The sequence below is a fragment of the Hyposmocoma kahamanoa genome, unplaced genomic scaffold (assembly GCF_003589595.1).
Source record: "Hyposmocoma kahamanoa isolate Upper Pololo Valley unplaced genomic scaffold, ASM358959v1 224, whole genome shotgun sequence".
NCBI classification, from domain to species: domain Eukaryota; kingdom Metazoa; phylum Arthropoda; class Insecta; order Lepidoptera; family Cosmopterigidae; genus Hyposmocoma; species Hyposmocoma kahamanoa.
Window position 1 is genome coordinate 13,136,419 of NW_020653743.1, and position 21,678 is coordinate 13,158,096.

At 36.3% G+C, this 21,678-nt stretch overlaps 1 protein-coding gene across 2 annotated transcripts in view; it reads left to right on the plus strand.

Moving 5' to 3' along the window:
• The first annotated feature begins 8,803 nt into the window (after positions 1–8,803).
• The window catches only part of LOC113228146 (membrane-associated guanylate kinase, WW and PDZ domain-containing protein 1), a 44,395-nt gene continuing 31,520 nt past the window's right edge, over positions 8,804–21,678 (plus strand). For both annotated transcript variants that reach the window (XR_003310274.1, XM_026461335.1), the window contains exons 1-2: positions 8,804–9,822; positions 20,478–20,677. Coding sequence is in view for 1 of the 2 variants with exons in the window: in XM_026461335.1 (XP_026317120.1) it covers positions 9,566–9,822; positions 20,478–20,677 (457 nt within the window). In the remaining variant the exon portion in view is untranslated. The remainder of the gene's footprint in view (positions 9,823–20,477; positions 20,678–21,678) is intronic.

A 21,678-nucleotide genomic window follows, 5' to 3' on the forward strand; every position in this document is an offset into this window, starting at 1 on the left:
TTAAAATACAATACAATAGCTTATGTATAATAGTAGTAGTAAGTTAATGTGCAACAGGCGGCCTTATTGCTATGTAGCAATTTCTTCCAGGCTACGTTAGAATGGACATTTCGGATATGCAAAAAGGGGTGCAACCAAAAAATATCATCATAAGTGCACTACATAATAAGTAATAATAAAAATATATACATATCCATAGATAGATATACATACTAATAATATTAATACATACATAACAATAAATACACAATAATATTAAATGCTTCTATATTTTTAAATGAAAAAGAAAAATGAAGTTTAAATGTAGGAAATAAATGAAAGGATAGTAGAGGACAGACGAAATTTAGGAGTTGAGGAAGCGATCCTTGACACGTTGTTTGAAGGAATCAAGAGAAGGGGATCGTCGAATCGATTCAGGGAGAGAATTCCACAATCTGATCGTAGAAATGGTAAAAGAGTTGGAATAAAAGTTAGAGGTATGAGAGGGCAAGTTTAGTATGAGAGTATCAGAGGAGCGAAGGGAACGGCAGAGTGTAGAAGAGTGGAAAGTAAAGCGATCTTTAAGATAAGAAGGCGTAAAAGGATAGAATATAATTATCGAGTTCTTAGGTTTTCGCGATTGTCACACATAGGAAATGAATCAATTTAAATCCGGAAAAATAGTTTCATTTCCTAGAATATAATTGAATAGAGAAGTGAACGGATATGAAGATCTCTACGCCGATGGATGGGCAGCCATTTAAGTTGTGCGCGAAATTGGGAGACATGGTCAGATTTACGAAGTCCGAAGATGAACCTAACACACATATTTTGGAGCCGTTCTAATTTATTGAGCAGAGTGACTGACAAATCCGGGTAGCAAACATCTGCATAGTCCAGTATCGGGTGGAGAATGCTTTGGGCCTTTAGTTTTAGTCGGCAAAAAGTTTTTAAACTTCTCAGAGAGAAATTCGCACCGAACACCTTCCTGCTTCATCACCAAACAACTACATTGTAAACGTGCGGCTTCCAACTCAGATATTTATCAAAAATTACCCCCAAATTCCTGACTGTATCCAAATACGGTATACAGACACCATCGAAAACCACAGGGGGTAAGGAGTCTAGATTTAAACGAGAATTGAACCAAATGCTACCTATAATAATCGATTGCGTTTTGGATGGGTTAGTTTAAGGCCAAAAGACTGACTCCATTGACGAATGGATTCAAGGTCCACATTGATAGTATTAATGGCACGTGGTAAGTCTTGAATAGACGACTGGGTGTAAATCTGGAGGTCATCAGCATAATGATGATAAGAAGAAGTGAGGGATTGTGTGATAGAGTTAATAAACAAAGAAAATAAGAAAGGAGAAAGGACCACCCGGCGGAACTCCGGCGGAAATATCGCACCACATAGAGAAAGAATTCTCATTACGTACACACTGTCGATGTCCACAGAGGTAGCTTCGAAACCAATCAATAGCTGCTGGAGATATAGCTGAGAGAATAACGATTTAACTCTATCCGAGTTTACTTCAGTTTCAGTATATTGACATATGAATATTTTGTTTGTGGCTGTTGACGCATGCAGATTCATTTTTATAAATAGCCCCTAAATTTTACTTAAGGTGCAATTATTTTAATGGTTGATGTTTCTATTACTCCAATTCAAGGCGATTTTCTCTCGATATACTTTGAGTAGTGGGAACCGATTTTAATTATCTCCAGTGTTAAGTCATGTATAGTGGCGAACGAGGGGATATTTCAATAAAACTTAGCAAATAGACGTAATTCCACGTACTTTTGAGGTCGGTTTTTTTAGTACTCTGTACTGAGATTATGTTTCGAATATTCAATTCTCAACACAATACTTTTTCCCGTATTTGTCTGTAATTTCATAGTATTTAATTCGAAATGTAACGTCGCTCTATACTTTTTTAGAAAATCTTGGCCCAAAATTCCTTCAATTTTACATGGTAACTTTTTGAAAATGTAAAATTTATGTTCGAAAACATTGGTGCCGTGATTGGGGAATTGTTTAATTAAGATAATATACAGGTAAGTTAAAAAAGACAATAAGAGGAAGATAAATTAACTACTATAAAGTGAAACTAGGATTTTTAAATTATATGAATAAAATTGGGTCCCCGCCACAAGGTGCCCAAGATGCTGGCAGCGCTCCCCCTTTGTACTGCTATGCTAATGCGTTGGGCAAGGTAGCTGCTGACTCTTGAGTTTCCCAGACAGCCATTTACACCGTAATGTTCCAGCTTCCTAATAAGAGTAATATGATCAACGCAATCAAATGCCTTTGAGAGGTCACAGAAAACACCAATAGTATTCTGGGACCTTTCCCAAGCATCAAAGATGTGTTTTAGTAACGCTACCCCCGCATCGCTAGTCGATCTACCACTAGTAAACCCGTATTGTTCACTATGAAAAATATGATTCCTACCGAAATAGGACACTAATTGAGTCAGCATAACCTTTTCAAATATTTTACTATAGCTGGTAAAATTGAAATGGGCCTATAGTTGCTAGGAACAACTTTCCTACCGCTTTTGAATAAGGGAATAACGTTGCTGTATTCCATTAAATCGGGAAAAACACCTTCGTCAACGCACCTATTGAAAGCTACAGCTAAATGTGGGGAAATTAGATCAATAACTGAGTCTATAACTTTAGTTGGTATGCCCCAGAGATCTTCAGTTTTTTTAACATGTATTGATTTAAAAGTTTTTATGATGTCTTGTGGATTAACATGACGGAAATTAAATAAATTGCCACAAACGTTAACATTTTCCTTTAGGAGATCAATAGCAGGTGAAGGGGAGGAATTTAATGATTCTGTAGTGTTCACAGCAATGTAAAAAAAGAACGATTCAAAAGCTTGGGCTACTTTATCTTTAGATTTTATAAGTTTGCTGTCTAATTCTAAAACTATATCTCTATCGTGTTGTTAACCCTGCCTGACTCTTTATTTATTATGCTCCAAGTAGTTTTAGATTTATTTATCGATAGTCTAATTTTGTCGCTGTGAAACTTAACCTTAGCAGCTACACATACTTTTTTAAATATTTTTGAATAAATTCTAACATATTCTACGTACGTACCCATAATCTCTGCTACTCCCGAAGAGGTACTTGCGCTGTTGAAATCTCTTCGTCTTGGGCGGTCTGTATAGCACCCGTTAGCGTACTAAAATTACGAGTTGTTTTAATGGTGCCGACCCTCCGATTTCGCAACCCGTCGGCGAATCTTCAGATTGCATTTTTCTCATTTATTGGGCGTAGAATGTCATAATTTTTCGAGTTAGAATTTCGATTCTTATTTCGTCTAGTCCATTGAAATCATTTTTCCACTCCTATACCTAATCTGTAAAATATAATTTCAAATCCTTCTGTACCCTTAGTCTGTAAAATATAAAACCAAAGGCGCTCTTTTTAGTTTTGAACCAAAATTCTATTGTGTGTGGTACTCGCTTCTGAACTGAAAAGTTTCATTACATTTCATTACATTGTATATACAGAACTATAATGAGTTTCAAAAAAGAACGTCGTATTTTTGCTAATTATAAGTCTTCTTAAACGCGTCACTGTGTTCCTGAACCGAATAACGTCAGTATGTTGCATAACAGATACAAGGACGTAACCATTAGGCAAAAAAGAACTATTTAAAAACAATATATAATATCAAATACGACGCTACTCGAACGCTCTACTACCTCCTGATGGTTATAATTTAAGCGGTACTTGGCCAATAACGGACACTTTTATTTCACTCTTTGTTTTTTTTTTTTTTTTGTTTGGTAGCGGTTTTTCGGTTTTCGTTTGAGTTTGTTGTCGTAGATTGTTAACAAAATATACATTAAAAACATTGGTTATGTTTCATCATTTTAATTTACTCGTAGAAAAAGTATTGTATGCATTCATTACATAATTAGGTCTTCAAATCTCGTATATTAATTAGGCCAGTCAACAAAGCTTAGTAGCCTATAAACGCGGTACTCGATTAAAAGAACCCTTATTATACAACGATTACATAAATGTTTCGCAGAGACAAATAAACAAAGACCAAGAAGAAGAACAAAATAAATTGTGACTTATTATTCCTTAGGTGTCATCGACTACATCGTATTATTCTCTCTAAACATAAATCATGATCCGATATCTCGAAAAACATTTCAAGTCTAAAATTAATACAGTTAAAACTTCAAATGATGAAATGTTTACGAATATTAGTCAGATGTAAAACATTTTTCCCGCATTATTGAGAGCTTTGTTCGAACCCATAATAAATTAGCGCCGAAAGATTTTTAAGTGCTTCGACCTTTTCTTGTTCCTTGTCTAACGAACGTCTAATGTTGTATATTCATTTATAGCCTTGAAGTTTCCAAGAACTCTATATTACCGTGATGTGTAGAGTACGCTGAAATATGATACTTTCTTAAATAATATTAAGTGACAGGAGGAACAAGTCGTGCGTCTGAAGGTGAGCTACACGCTTGTCCAGAACAGTTGCAGCTCAGAGCTTTAAATCGCAAAGATCTGAGGGGCCCTGACACTGCACCCTGAGACATAAGTTGACAAGGCCCGGGTGCCTGTAATTTCATCAGCACCCTTGCCCTTCAATTTCATTCGAAGAATTCATTCGCCTCACTTTTGAAAATGTCTTGGTTTGCCGCCAAGGATTTTTTTTAAATTTATTTCATAACCTTAGATACAAGTCGAAAAATTAGAGAGCTTAGTGTATGTTGCCAACTCAAGGTTTTGAAAAAATCCATACACACTGAAACTATTTTTACCAGATTTATTAATAACAGCAATTTGCTCAACAACTGCAATTATGCTAAAGAATATGCCAACTTACGCGTTTCTGGTCTTCTTTTCACGATAATATTATTTCATACTCAAATATGCTATAATTGTAAATATGCACCTTTTTAAATAAACGACATTTTTTATGTTTAATATATTATTTTAATTGTTCCATCTATATTAGTTGATCTACGGATAAATTATAAATGAACAACTGCATTCTAGGCAACACTATCATTATGTATAAGCATACTAAATTAATATTTGGTGTTCAATAATCTCAGCACAGAGTACTAAAAAAACCAACCTCAAAAGTACGTGGAATTACGTCTATTTGCTAAGTTTTATTGCAATATCCCCTAGTTCGCCACTATACAAGACTTGATACTGGAGATAATAAAAAACGGTTCTCACTACTCAAAGTGTATTGAGAGAAAAACGCCTTGAATTGGAGAAATAGCAAAATCAACCATTAAAATAATTGCTCCTTAAGTAAAATTTAAGCGCTATTTATAAAAATGAATCTTCATGCGTGAACAGCCACACTTAGAGGTGGATGATTTTCTTCAAAATGAAATGGGACCACTATGGAAGTACTCCCTTTCCAACAAAAAAAGAATCACGAAAACCGGTTCACAAATACCGGAGTTATCGCGTAACATACGTACAAAAAAACATACAGTCGAATTGAGAACCTCCTCCTTTTTTGAAGTCGGTTAAAAATAATATTTGATCCTTTTTATGATATTGGCCATATCTTTTAACGATTGATGACATTCTTTTCATATTGATGTCCTTTTACTTTGTTAGTATATGAAAAAGCAAAAGCCCATTTTCTTGCGCTTCCAAACATGTTTTCAGGTCAGATTATATTATAATTAATATAATATTACTATACAATTATAATCAACATTTACTTACTATTAAAAAGAAGTATCTATATTATATTTTTATTGCTTATTAGTCTTAGTTTTGAACATAAAACTATCGAAGTTAATTTATACAAATCAAATATTTTGTGCGTAGCTCAGAATAGATAAAAATATCCATTGATTTAATTTATTTTATTTCTCAGAAAGAGGATCGATCATTAAAAAAGATGGGGGTTTAGATTTTTTCGCCTGTAAATCATTTAAATACAAGCCATTCTTCTCTCCATACAATGCAACCTTGTGTTTAACATAGGAACCCAAACTCTTGAAAGACGTCTGTGCCTACCAGTGGGACTTAGGATTATATTTACCCTCACCCTATAGGCCACTCGGTGTTAGTAATTCTGTGTTGAAATCGTACCGAGAAATACGGTTACTAAACTAAAATGTCGGTCCCACTTGCGCATGGCCACTATTTGTAGACTTGTAATTCACAAACATGCAAAACAATGTCAACAATGTATTGCTGCGTCTAAACAGATGTGCGTTGGCGTCGTTCCTTAGCTGCTGTAGTATTAATAAGCGTTTCACATTTTGTGAAACAGTCTCAAAGAATTAAGCTTAGACTGAAATTTATATTTAAATAATCGAAAGCGAACCTGGCCAAATTGTTTTGATAACCCATAAGGGTCGATACGTCCTCAGCTCGAATTAAAGTTTTTCCCGTACATTAGTACCGCATTAAGGGCTCATTTTCCTTGAGTCGAGCGACAGGGACACTGGCTTAATTAACCGACTTCAAAAAAAGGAGGAGGTTCTCAATTCGACTGCATGTTTTTTTTGTATGTATGTTACGCGATAACTCCAGTATTTGTGAACCGATTTTCGTGATTATTTTTTTGTTGGATAGATCACGCACGTAGATTAATTTTCATAAATAGCGCCTAAATTTTATCATAAGTGGCAATTGATTTTGCTATTCTCCAATTCAAGGCGTTTTTCTCTCTCAATATATTACTTTGAGTAGCGAGAACCGATTTTTATCATCTCTTGTGTGAAGTCCCGTATAGTGGAGAACTAGGGGATGAATCCGGGTTTGCGCTCTTTCTGGTTACCGATTTCAATAAAACTTGGTACTTATAATGTAACTCCACGTACTTTTGAGGTCAGTGTTTTTAGTATTTGTACTGAGAATATTTCTGAATTTATTTTTTTACAAACGAAAATAAAGGCATTTGAAAAATGTATATCGTACACTTTACGTGTTCTATTTAGTTCAGTGGAGATAAAAAAAAAATATTGTCGAAAAAAAGATGAGGAGAGACTTTTAAGGACAAAGCAGAACCACACTGAACGTCGAAAGCCAGCGAAAGAGAATTATGGAAGACAATGGGGTAGAAAGTTACCTATATATGCCAATGTTAATACCGTAGTAAAAATAAAAGCTTATTTTATTTCATTTATGGCTTAGACGATGTAATTTTAGTAGCGAGAGCTCTTTGTGAAAAAGTTGTCCAGAGAAGAAAAGCTTACCTACCTATTTCTGCCGCCAAGCTGTAATGTGAGTTTACTGCATTCCGGATTTGGAGGGTAGGGTGCTGGTGAAATTACAGCAACTGGTCAACTTATGTCTCAAGGTGACGGGTGCAATTTCAGTGCCCCTAAGATATTTGGTATTTAAAGCTCTGAGTGGCACGCCAACTACAATGGACAAGAGTGTCGCTTACGACCAGGTGCACGACTTGTTCGTCCCGTCACTCGGTATCATAAAAAATGTAGGACAACATCGAGATAAACCTGTCAAGAGGTTCTCGGAACTCTTCGTTCGCAAATGAAGTTCTCAACCTGCTTTGGACCAACATAAGACTCGTGCCCAGCAGTGCCACGTTTATGTGTCGAATGTACATTGTACAATGAAATTAACAAGGACAGAAGTCTGTTGTAAATGTTGCAATATAATTATCGTACTCAGTAGTAATTTTTTAAACTGTTACATTCGTAGGGTCGTATTCTAGAACTCTACTCAATGCTCAAGTCAGGATTTGAGTATGGTTTAAAGCACTCGAAATCATACTCAAGTCCCTGCCATTAGGGTCGTATTTCCAGTGCTTGTGTTTCAATTGCAATCCTGACTTGAGCATTGAGTAGAGTTTTAGAATACGACCCTTAATTTGGCTGTTTTCAAATAGTCTGTACTCGGTTTTTTTTTAAAAAAGCTAGCTTTGCTATTGTTGGCGATATTTTTTTTATTTGGGTTAAAGTTAAAGAATCAGAAGAGTTATTTTAAGTAAAACGAGTAAACCAATTCTTTTGCGATTTTAGCATTGAATATGAGAAAGTGTAGTTTCTCCACCACATGTCTTCTCTAAATAAAGCTGAGTAACATGTAACATTAGAAAAGAATTATTTTTAAAATCGTATACGTTGTAAATTTTTCCAGAATGCCAACCTAATTAAGTCCTGTAATTAAATATGGGTGTCCCGTTGCGAAACTTGGAACCCTGCCATATAATCGTATCACAAAAGTTTTTTTATTAGAAACGCCTTGTAACATTGTTTGGGCAGTTTATTCGTCACTGTTCTGATGGTTTATTAATTTATTATTACACAGGTTATTATAGAAGTAAACATATTTTATTCCTATTTATTTTCTTAGATTTTTCCATAACATAGATAAATCCTATATGATCATAAGATAATCTACTTATATTATTTATACATAATACATATACGTAAACAAAAATTTTGTTTTTGAATTCTTAATTACTAAAACAGAATGAAACGACATTTACCCAATAAATGTACAAAATTTTAGAAATGGCAATATGGTTCCTCATACGTCAAATATAATCTGACATTAACTAGAGACGCGCCTGTGTCGACTATTTATGGAATCAATAATTTTTTTGCAAATAACCAAACAGTTTCATTTAAATATCAAATCATTGACTCATATAAAAAATTTGCTTTTCAAAAAAGTCCATTTTTTGTTTGGTAACATAAAATATACAGGCACGCATTGCTCCTTTAATAATTTGAATCGACTACGTAGTAAGTGTTTTTACAACGGTTTTATAGATATCTCTTTCTCGCTCTTCACTTATGTCTTCTCTTTCCCACGCAAAAGTTGGCTGTTGAGTGAAGTTTAGAATATAGTTTGACGAATTTATTCTGTTTCGTGTTAATTCTCCGATAATGTGCATCCACGTCGATTTCGATTAATGAAGGCCTTATTTAACTCGAGTGTTTTGTGCGCAAAAGTGATATTTAATGAAATGGACTGGTGTCGTTAATCAAATTAAAAGGATGAACGACCTTTTATACATCTCCATACCTATAAACAAACAGCTGTAAATGTCTACACTTGTTGCACCCACTTTCAAAAATTGAAGAATTTACATGTTTATGTGAGAAAGTGAACTTGATATCTTATTTACATGACATAGATACCAAAGGTTCTTGTTATTTGATTTACCGTTATGTTTTACCGAACGTGGGAATTAAATCATGTTTTCATTGCAAAGATCGTTAGTTGCACCTGCAGTGCAGTGATTGCGTCGTGCATCGTGTGATTATGGAACCTTTGTGATGGAAATCCTGTTAGTTGATACGTGGAAATTATCGCAGCAAGTAAAAATAACACGATACGACAAGTCCCTTTTGAGGAGTCATCAGACCCCAAAATGAGTCATGCGTGGTCAGGTACGATTGTTTTGTATCGGCGGAATGCCATTCCAGTGACTAGTGCAGTGGTATGCAAAATCCTTCCCTTAACCTCCTTGGTGCAGTACAGATAAAAGAAAAGACAACAAAGTGTAAATGAAAACGAACTTGGTGTTCTAACTTTGAAAAATTATAAAGAAACTAATTTGGCGCCTACATGAAACTTTTTTATGAGAAGGACACAAAATGTGTTAAATAATTTCAAGATTGAAATGGCACAAGGTTCAATGGATTCCGACAGACTATCTTCTGCTGGGTTATCAACACACAGCTCTGGAACTGCAGGGACAGTAGGAGGTTCAGTAGTGGGAGTGAGAGTTGGAGATCAAGGGCATAAAAGAGAAGATGAGGATGAATACAACTTAGGACCTTTGCCTCCAATGTGGGAGAAGGCATTTACTCCTTCCGGGGAAGCTTATTTTATAGAGTAAGTATTAATACACAAGTATATCAAATTGAATACTATCTTTTATTACCTATTTAATTGTATTGCTGGAGATTTTATGTTATTAAATTTTATAAAAATTTATGTAATCCGAAAAAACAACAAAAATGCAAGCTCCATTGAAGTCTGTAGTCAACATCTATATGATTTTATGTCTATGTACAAAATTTAATTTGAAATTTAACATGAGCTTTTTGATGAAGGACTAGGCCTAATGCCGATCGGCAACCTCACACATAAACTGAGAGATGTCCCCAGGTTTTGTCACAATGTTCTCCTTCACCGTAAAGCTCATATGAAAATTTGTACATAAATTCCGAAAACTCAAAAATGCAAGCCCGGATTAGAAACTAAGATGCTTTGCTTGATGCGGTAGGTCAAACCATTAGACTAGCACGACTTATGTTATTGTATACACATGTTCTTAAGCTACTGCAGGTGTTCTATTTATAAGTACATAATGCATAACAATAGTTATTGCTTGTACAATTGTTATTGGTGTTCACTTGAGTAATGTTCTAAAGTAAAAATGCCTAAAAGCAAAAATATTCAACTGCAGGTGGCGGTATCTGCTAAGAGACAATATGGGGTTCCACTGTTATATTGCGAATTTATCTAGGAGTCGCTTGAAGCGTTATGCTTTAATATGCCAATGTAGCTGTGGAGTGGAACCCTACCACCTGCAGGCTTGTTCTCTGAACGCCATTTCGACAGTGAAGTGGCAATCGGTACTTTCTCAATTTTGACAACTTTACAGGATGAAGAAAAAACTTGTTTCCGTCATTTACATAACATCTGGTTTATTAAATAAAAATGTGTAGTTTTTAAATATTTTTTTACAATGAAATTTCTTGCAACACTGCGGAATATAAAATAGAATGAAATGGTCATTGACTTAGAATTATATGGACGTCGGGTCCGCGCTAAAAAGTGTCCGCACTTGTAAGGCGCTAAAATCGTATACAGAGCGCGACACTCCGCTTTAGTCTTCATTTGTTCTACGGACAGCGCGATACTGCGATGACATAACAATTTAAATTTCGAATAGGTTGACTTGGGACGTTTTTTTCGTGGTTTTTGTATTAGATCCGTCGTCCATTTATTTGTAAGTCAATGGAAATGGTATTAAAAAGTGAAATCTTTAGAAAATTGAGATTGCCAGTTCACAGTCGACATATAATTTTTCAAGGCAAGAATGAATAGATATTAAATAGGTGTGCTTGCTCCATCATCACTTTTCATCAGGGAGATGGACACCAAATGGGCACTTATTTTATCTTTACGGTACGCATCCTAGAGACATGATAACCCTGAGATTTTGGTAAAAAAAATTATTAATTAATTTAATTCAAAATTTAAAAAAAATCGTGGATGAAAACACTACTGCACATACAGACACCAAACTAGAGAGTGTAGATTCTGCCACAAGGCACATGAAACTCCTATGCATCTCCTCTTCAATATATATGAAGGTCCATACTAGGAAGGTGCAGGCCGCAACTATAAAAACTGTCGGAGCCAGGAAAGTCCTTCAGGTTCTGAAACGTTGTTGGTCTTAGCTCCGAATTGTAATTAGTGGTCACATTAGATTAGTTCATGGTCGCAGTGATGAGTGGTTGCATAGGCCCTGAATGAAGCTACCCTAATAATAATAATAAAAGAGACAGCGAGTGGCTTTTGGGACGCTACAGACCGAAATCATTAGGATGGCTGGCTTGGGTTAAAAATCCATTTTCAATCTGTTTATCTGTCACTTGCACCACAACTTGTTCAAACTGGTTTTATAAAAGAAAAAAAAAGATTGAGTCTTCCTGCAAGAGCTGAGGGATTATCTGTTAAATTGATTTCATCACTTTCATCCCTGTTAGAATTTACCCGTTTATTGCTATAAAAGTTAAGTTTTATAAATAGTTAAATAGAATGTTTCATGTCCGTAACCATCTGAGTCAGTCCGGCTACTTGAATGAATCAATTTATGAGAAGTTGAAATTGTTTGTAATGATTTAAAAAATTTAAAATTTAAAAAATTTCGGTCCTCCGAATCTAACTCCTGTCTGTAGTATTACTCAGATTCCATGTACCTCTAATATACTGTGAATAGTCACTACTATGATATCACAAAGTACGTCCCATAAGCCCCATGCATGCTTTCCATTTAACTGTCGTTCTGACCTATGATAACCATAGAAAAGCATCATAATAAAACTGCAATCAACTTCTTCTCAACTTCTCTTTTAAAATAAAGTGTGATGGTTATTTAATGTTACTTACGTTATTTAAGATGTGGTCAGCCTTTGGAGTAACTTATAACAATAAACCGTTACAAACAAAGTTACTTATTATAGTTAGTGAAGAGACAGTATAGCTCCTCGACTTATAACAGTAATAGTAATAATAATAGCCTTCATTGCTGATACAATTCATTTGTTACAATATAATTCATTACTAGAAAATACAATTCATTATTTAAAAAATATAAAAATATGAATATCGCAACACATGACGCACCTCCACTTAGTCTGTAATTAAAAAGAGACTATATTACAGCTTCTAACATAAAATTTATCTACGACAATCTTCTCTTTCTATTGTATTTTGTCACTTTATATTGTTTTTTATGTTTTAAACCGGGTACTCACTAGCCAATTGTAATCGTAACCATTACATATTATGTAACCAAAAATCATACGTGGTTCGCGAGCTTGCCACGAGCGGAACCCGTGCAGTTCGCCGTAAGCCGACGATAACCAGAAACTCATTCCAGTGAGTGAAGACTGTTTCATTCGTATACACTAGAACCTCGTTATAGTATCTGTTACGTTACAATTCGCTAATGACTACCCGGCTTTATTAGGGTGACAGGTACAGTGGCAACGTCTCTCGGTTCTTTGCAATATATAGCTCTGAATGGCATTGCAACTGCTATGGATAGGCGTGTCGCATACTACCAGTCGCACGACTTGTTCCTCGCGTCACTTGGTGTTATAAAAAAACTCTAGAACACTTGAGCTATGTAATTTGTGTGGAAGTTGAACAACCTTTTTTTGTATATATTTACGTAATTAAATAATTGATAGACACTGAACAGAACACTTTGTGTTCATAACTTTGTTATGTTATGCTAATTTGTTTATGCAAGAGGTTATTAGGCAACATAACAAAGCATGTTCAGTGTTTGCTTGTAGCTTAGAGGTGAAAGTTGTATAAAAAGATTGTTTAAATTGTTAACAAAAAAAATCGGTGGTAATAATTGCAATGCAAAGTACTTTATTATCTATTTATAATTAGTAACTTTTTAAACACTCGAAATAATCAATTAGCTTTAAATAGTGAGCAAAAGAAAGTTTGTACATGTGCAAAGTACATAATTATCTATTTATAAATGATAACTTTTTTAGCTTCTCGAATGCTTTAAATAGTGATTAATATGAACTGTTTACCTGGCTATTAAAGACGACATGATTTTTCTCTGCTTTGATTTTCGGACGAAAAGAAAATATAAAAGGTGCGTTTAATTTGGATTTTTTAAATTTATATATAATCTTAAGATGCACAATTTTCTTAGCACAAAAAAAACGATTTTTTCTGTTCGTAATTTTTATTTATTAAATTCCAATGGTTCCACTTTCTCCCTCTAGTGATGTAAAAAAATAAATTAAAAGGTTTCCAGTAGCGTCCTGAGTCGAGATCCGTGCCCGCCTGGGCCCTTCCGTCTAGTCAAGGATATCAAGGGCCAACCCGAATCACTATGGTGTCTTGAACTTATTATATATTTATTACTGTTACATTACCGAGATGATGATGTTACCGAGAAACACAAATGTGAAGAATGTTCAGTAGCAATATCATTATTCGATTACGGTGAACGAAAACAACGCGATGAAACCTCGAAAATGGTTCACAAAACTAACCTTTGAAAATAATTTTAAGACTCCAACCAGCGCCGAAACTGCATATCTGGCTATGGCTTTAACCCTCTACTTAAAGGATGCCCAGTAGCAGGACGTATAATAAATTAATGATAATGTTAAGCAATTAATAATTATTTAATGAATTAAATATTCTTCATTGCTCATTAAAAATTACAATGACGACACAGAACAGTAATGTAAGTATTACAGAGTAAGCTAATGCATAACAGGTGGCCTTATTGCTAAGTAGCAATATCTTCCAGGCAATCTTAGGATATAAATTTACCAATTGGAATGGGGGTGCAACCACTCGTGCATGCACATAACGTGCACACACTCATCCCGCACTAGGAAAACCTTATAATGTAATAATGTGACAGACCACTACACCAATTGCCTGGTCTCAAACAGAGAATTCCCTGTAGGCACTATGACCCAGACCAACAGAATTCACTCTGGGGCACTTCCCAGAACACTCAGATGAGAACTAATTTAGAAAGGTTCATTTCGTAATTTGGTCCTACCGGGAATCGAATCTGGAACGTCCTCATCCAGTGCCCAAAGTTAACAAGTAACATTCAAAATATGCACCCATGCCGTCTTAAAATAGTGGGAAACAGGAATCCACACTGTCTTGAAACTCGTTTTAGACTTCTTCACAAGAACTAAATTAAAACAATTTACAATGCGTTCGTTAGTCGTATCCGCTCCGTATACGTCGTTAATGTCTCGAGTCGTTCGCGCTCGTATTCAAAATGACACGAACTTTTTTTCGAAAACAAATGAATAACCCCAAAATTTAAAATTTACTAACCATAAGATTTGAAATGAAAACAAATGAAATACGCCAAAATTTTAAATTTAGAGTCCTTAAAATTTGAAACGAAAACAAATGAACAACGTCAAAATTGTAAATTTAGAAGCTTTAACATTTTATTTGATAAAGATTTTTATACTGAATCTTACACTAATATTAATGTACTTAATTTACAACTGGCCAGAACTTTAGAATGGCAATTTCATTGGTACATACAGAGATACATACTTTATACCATTACTATGGTATAAAGTATGTATCTCTGTATTTATTACACCAGACAATTAATTACTTCTATCTAATTAAATGTTAAAGGGCCACTCTTGTACACAACGAATCACTTTATTCCATGCTCTAATTTGTTCTTTTAGTGAAGAATATGTTTTTTTAATCACGAGCTATTTTTGATGTATTATGTCATGATTACTGGTTATAAAAAGTACCACCAGATATGTTTAAGTAAACTTCTAGGAAGTAATCTCAGAATTTTTGTTCTAGATCTCTGATAATATTAGCAATTTAGTAGTAGTAGAACTCCTTGTGAAAGAGTTCATCCAGGGAAGTACTGCCACCTTACCTATTTCTGCCGCCAAGCAGTAATGTCAGCATTTCTGTTTTCCGGTTTTGAAGAATAAGGGTCCTAGTGAAATTACAGGCACATTAAAACTTGTCAAGTTATATCTCAGGAGTCCGCACTCCTGTGGCAGTGGTAGTGCCCCTCTGACCTTTGCAACTTAAAGCTCTCCGTGGCACTGTCGCTAAAGTGGAAATGGGCTTGTCATATTCAAAGAGTCACAGACAGAAGGTGGTCACAGCATCACGAGCTGGTACCCGATTTATAAGAAAAGAAGGCGAGTCAGGCCATCAAAGAGGTGGAGTGACGGTATCGGTGAGGTAGCAGGAACGCTATGGCCAAGACTGGCACAAGACACCTGCGTGCCGACGACTTTGACGGCTTTATACCGAGGTTAATGTCGGTGGCATCAGTGATGCAATTGTATTAATTAATGATGACCTTCATCGCATCTCGGTTTGGTCCCAAAGGTTTGGTATCATTGTCAACCATTCCAAGTGTCAAGCGATCATCCTTGGAAGCGGACGCCTTTTTTCGTCGTGATATGTCGTGCGTGCCACCAATAATGTTTGATAACGTAGCGATTCCTCTGTCAAATCAGGTAAAGAACCTGGTGCTTATTATTGACACAGGCCTTACGTGGGATCCCCAGGTGTCTGACGTTTGTCGTAGGGTTACAGACACACTAAGAGCTCTATACAGGTTTAAGAACTTTCTTCCAATTAAAACCAAAACTCTCCTTGTTCGAGCTCTAGTGTTGCCTGTGATTGATTATGCTCACGTGTGTTACAGTAACATCTCTCAAGTCTCTTTGAATAGATTAGATCGTCTTCTTAACAACTGCATTAGGTTTATTTTTGGTCCGCGGAAGTTCATACTTACATCAAAGAATTCATAATTTCATACATCTCTGCTTTTCGTCGTCAACTAAATTGGCTTCCCATCCGTGAACGCAGTTCTTAAGAATTTTAACCACTCTTTTCCCCATATTATCTTAAATGTTCATTTCTATTTCAAATCGCTCAGCCGGGTTGCTAATTTCGATCTTCCCGTAGCCTTAAGCTCTCTTTTCCTTCTCACCGCACTGATTTTTTGTCTTATACTTTTACCCTTCATGCAATCCGTCGTTGGAACGCACTCCCGCTCCATGTAAGACAAACTCAGACCAAATTATCTTTCAAGCGCATGTTGCGCAAGCATCTGTTTGACGGTTGTCAAAATTAAGACTGTATAATGTTGCTTTGGGTACATACACCATCTGTTGGAACAAAATGGAGGAGGCTTTCACCGCTAAAAGCGGCCCTTACACATAACACTACTCTTCGACAGCCTCTTCAGGTGACGAAAATCGTTGACCGGGTAACTGGTTCTTAATTTTTGAAAATAAATAAATTGTTGTGGGGTCCTCAGGGCAGGATGATTGAAACTGCGATGTCGTATGTTGTCAGAAGTGAAGTGTAATTTATTTGTCCAAAAGGCGCTATATTTATACAAAACCAAAACGTACCGAATGCAAAATTAAGCCTATCAGAGACCTTACATTAATAAAACCCAATCAGAGGGCCTACTTAAAATGTGAGAGCGAGACAGATGTATTGCTGTCTCGCTACTATAAAAATATGCGGTCCGTGGTCTCGCCGCGCAGAGAACGATGACCGTCGCGGCGAGCAGACGACGATGCTAGTACCCACATGTCACATGGTACCAGGTCGGGACTGTACGCGGGATGGCCCATAAGGTGAACGTTGTTCACCTTCAAAAATTCGTTTGTTTGTCTGGCCGTGTGAGAACTGGCAATATCGTGGTGCACGATGATACGGCGTTTACGGTTATTTTTACAAAGTATGTCAATAACTTCCGGCAAACAAAAGGTCGTGTACCAATCACTATTCACGTTACAACGATTCTCAAAAGCAACAGTAGCCTTGTGTCCAGTTTTATTAAAAAAAGAAGCAATCATCCACTTAGAGGCACTTTGCACGCGCGCCACTTTGATTGGTTTCGGGTCATCTCGAAAGACCGCTCGATTGCTGCTTTGTTTTGGGATCGTAACTATAAATCCACGTTTCGTCACCTGTTACTATGTCCCGCACCAAATTTGACGCCCCTTCGTTGAATCTGATAAGCATGGCATTGCACCAAGTGACGCGAACCGTTTTTTGAGCCTCAGTCAAATTGTGTGGAATCCACCGAGAGCACAGCTTTTTCACACCAAATGTTTGTGTAGTATTGATTGTATTTGACTCATGCCTATGCCTAAAGATGCCCGAATCGCATGGTATGTCACATGCCTGTCTGTTTTGATCATACGGCGCATAGCAGCAAGTCGTAGAAAATCTTTTCTACGAAAGCTTTCACGAGTTAAATCCATGGACAGTAGACAACCAATTTCTAAAATGACGCCACAGTGTAAAAACAAGTGACAGTCAGATAAAACAAACTGTATTCTACAGCCTAAGAGTTCCATTTTCGAATGTTGCAATTACTTTTTAAATATTGTTTATGTAAGTGGCCAGTTCCGGAAACTTATAGTGTGCCCTATGTAGTAAACTGTACGGTTGTAAGGTATAAATAAAGCTATTATTATTAGTATCAGTGGTAATGTAACTGTTATGGACAGGCGTGTAGCGTACCATCAGGCGCACGACTTGTTCGCCCCTTCACTTGATGTTATAAATAATAATAACGAAAGTGGTAAAACACTTTTTAGTTTGAAACCAAATAATTGGTGTGAGTGTCGGGTACGTTATTATTTTAGTAGGATTAGAGCTCCTTGTGAAAGAGTTCGTCCAGATACCCATTTCTGCTGTCAAGCAATAATGTGACAATTACTGCGTTTCGGTTTTAAAGGGTAATGGTGAAATTACAGGCAGATTTGACTTGTCAACTTTAAGTCTCGGAGTTAAAGGCTCAGTGGCATTGCCCCTCATGTCTTTGCAGCTTTGCGGGCGACTTCTTAATAAGTCTAGTGATAACATATATTATGAGCCTAGTTTGACCTACCGCCTCTCAAGCAGAGGCCATTCGAATCCGAGCTTGCGTCTCTGAGTTTCTCGGAATTTTAATATTTATTTATTGTTGAGTAATAACGCATACACTCAACATGGCCCCGTACTAGGGAAACCCTGTGTCGCGGGTACCATGGACACACACATAGACAACCACAAATTACACCCAAAGTCACGGGAGAAATAAATTTCGGCCATACAATTAAAGGGTTTTTCAACAAGAACTTTGTTTTGTAAATCAATATAAAACAATAAATTGAGATGACAATGTTTCAATTCCTTGTTTCGATGACTGTGTCACCGTCTTGTTGAAACCACATGTCAGTGATATCCATATCATCAATAATAGGCCAAAATTGAGTTGTTAACGTCTCTCGATAGCGTAATCCATTGACCGTAACCGCATTTCCAGCCGAATATTCGAAAAAAACCGGCCAAATGCCGACGGCACAAGTCACACAGTCACCGAAACAATAAATTTATTGCAAACCAAATTTCCCGATTGCATAATTTCATGAAATTCAACCGTTAAGTGGCCAGCTCGATCATGTGATTTAACACCGCTGGATTATTTATTATGGGGTTATGTTAAAGACTAGATGGAGCCAGCCAATCGATTGCAGCCTTAAAACTCAAAATTCGTGAAGTGATTAACGAAATAGACTCACCATTTTGTCAAAACGTGATTAAAAACTGATGAAAGAATCGACATTGTAACTGTGGTCGTGGTGGACATTTATCAGATATCATTTTTCATTCATAATTGCCCAACATTACTTTTTTTAATACAATAAAAATTTGAATCGTTATCATCTAAATTTATTGTTTCATTTTGATTTACCTTCACCTGGGACCTCTGTGTGACAGTCCGGCATGGTAACCATTTGACCACGGAAGCAGTTTATTTGTGAAATTTAATTTTAAATTTACCATAAGCTTTTCGATAACGGAAAACACCGTGATGAAACCTGTACGTTGAAGAAGGTTCCCTTGGAAAACGTAAGAAGTTGCCAACCCGTATTGGGTCAGCGTGGCGAACTATGGCCTAAACCCTCGCCTGAGAGTAGACCCGTGCCGAACAGTCTACGCGTATTATGACGATGCGACCTCCTTCATCGTCACTTTTTTATCACCCTTTTCTCTGGCCTCTTTTGAAATTTTGAATCGTTCTTTAATTATTTTTCTTCGTCGTTCTTACTTTGCTTCGTTTCGTAGTCACTCCCATGAAACTTCTCGAGGAGAAAAGACGTGTCCTTAAATCATGTAAAGCTAACTGCTTATAAAGCAGCAATATATTCCATACGAATACAGGCTTGGGTTTCCCAGACAGTCTATTAATTTATGGGACAATATTTTGTACAGATGAAGGGCACATGGACCCCACGAGCCAAAGGTTTCGACTCCAAAGGCTGTAAATAGGTAGTGGGAGCCGAGGTACTTATTAGGTCCTGGTACTTATTACTTTTTAACCGACTTCAAAAAAGGAGGAGGTTCTCAATTCGACTGTATGTTCTTTTTTTTTCTTTTTCTTTTTTTTGTATGTATGTTACGCGATAACTCCGGTATTTGTGAACCGATTTTCATGATTCTTTTTTTGTTGGAAAGGGGGTATTTCCATAGTGGTCCCATTTCATTTTGAAGAAAATCGTCCACCTCAAAGGGTGGCTGTTCACGCATGAAGATTCATTTTTATAAATAGCGCCTAACTTTAATTTAGGAGCAATTACTTTTAGCAATTATTTAGTTGATTGTGCTATTTCTCCAATTCAAGGCGTTTTTCTCTCGATATACTTTGAGTTGTGTCGTAGTGAGAACCTATTTTTATTATCTCCAGTATCAAGCCCGGTATAGTGGCGAACTAGGGGATATTTCAATGAAACTTAGCAAATAGACGTAATTCCACGTACTTTTGAGGTCGGTTTTTTTTACAAATTCGTGTGGACAGAGCTGTGACGATGTGACCTTTCATCGTTATCCCTGTAGCGAGCAGTGCTGCTCGTCTAATTTTGACAGACATCTGGGAGGTCCGTCTTGACGCGGCAAGCTGGTCGTGGTCGAGCCGGTTTAATTCGGTCAATCTCGCAGACGAGAGAGAGTGACAACGGAACGAAACAAAATGAGAATGGCGAGGCAACGGAATTAAAAAACGATTCAAAATTTGAAAACAAGTCGCCAGGAACCAGAGAAAAGGTGATAGAAAGGTGGGATGACGATGGAAGGAGGTCACATTGTCACAGAGCGTTTCTATCATAATTACGCAAGACTCGCGTGGCAGTATAAATGGTTTAATGATAAACATATACTAATTTGTTTTTTCTCTTTTGCAGCCACAACACCGGCACTTCGCACTGGCTAGATCCCCGCTTAGCCAGAGTCCGCAAACACTCGCTCGGAGAGTGTGGCGAGGACGAACTTCCGTACGGCTGGGAGCGAGTAACAGACGAACGCTATGGTTCTTACTATGTGGACCATATTAATAGACGCACTCAGTATGAAAATCCAGTTCTGCAAGCCCGAAGATTGAGAGGTATGAAACAACTTTCATAACGTGAAGTATAGAACGATAAATAATTATAACTTTAAAAAAAAAAAGATAATAATAATAATAATAATAATAATTTCTTTATTCAAGAAGTTAAAGATAACACAAAACGATTATAAGGTAAGGCTATATATAACATTTGATATGAGATCCCTGACTCTCAAGATAGGGTAACCTGTGATATGAGAGTCAGTCTTCCAACGTGCGTTAACCTTACACTAAACAACGGTATTAAGAAATAGTATTTTAATCACTAAAAAGAATATAACTTTAAAGACTCAAACGGTAAGAGTACGCACCGTTAATTTTTTGGATGTATGTTTGTTTGTGTATAGTGTATGAGAGAGACTGTGAATGTGTTTGTGAGTGTGTGTGTGTCTCTCTCTGTGTGTGTGTGTGATATGATATTTATAGGAGTGTCAGTAAACATTTGAATGAGATATATGAACAAAAACAACATAAATGATGCAAATTAAAAGTTTAAAATATTCAATACTGAAGAAACTATCTATTTGATTTTGAGCCAGCAATTAATTTCCACGGTGGACCAGATTCTCCGTCAATTCGTAGTCCCTGGCCAGCAGCCATGAGTGCAGTACCTTTTTTGCCCTATATTTACTAAGATGTACTATTTGAATCTGTGTATTGATCCTATTATACAAATAAGAGCTTATGTATCTGTACTGTCGGCTAGCAAAAAAATATCGGATATCAAAAGTTTGTGGAATTACATCTATTTGCCAAGTTTTATTGAAATCGGTTAACGGAAATACCCCTACTTTGCCACCCTTAGCGGTGTAATTATTTTCTTCAAATTTGAATGTCCTTGGAATTTTCTTATAAATAAAAAAAATAAAGACATTATTTCTCCACAAAACATAAAAAACACAATACTTAAAAACTGCCCAATAAACAATTGAGTGATGTGGACAATGATGTGGAAAGGCTAAAGACGAAGACTGCTGATTTTCAATCTTCACCTGTTC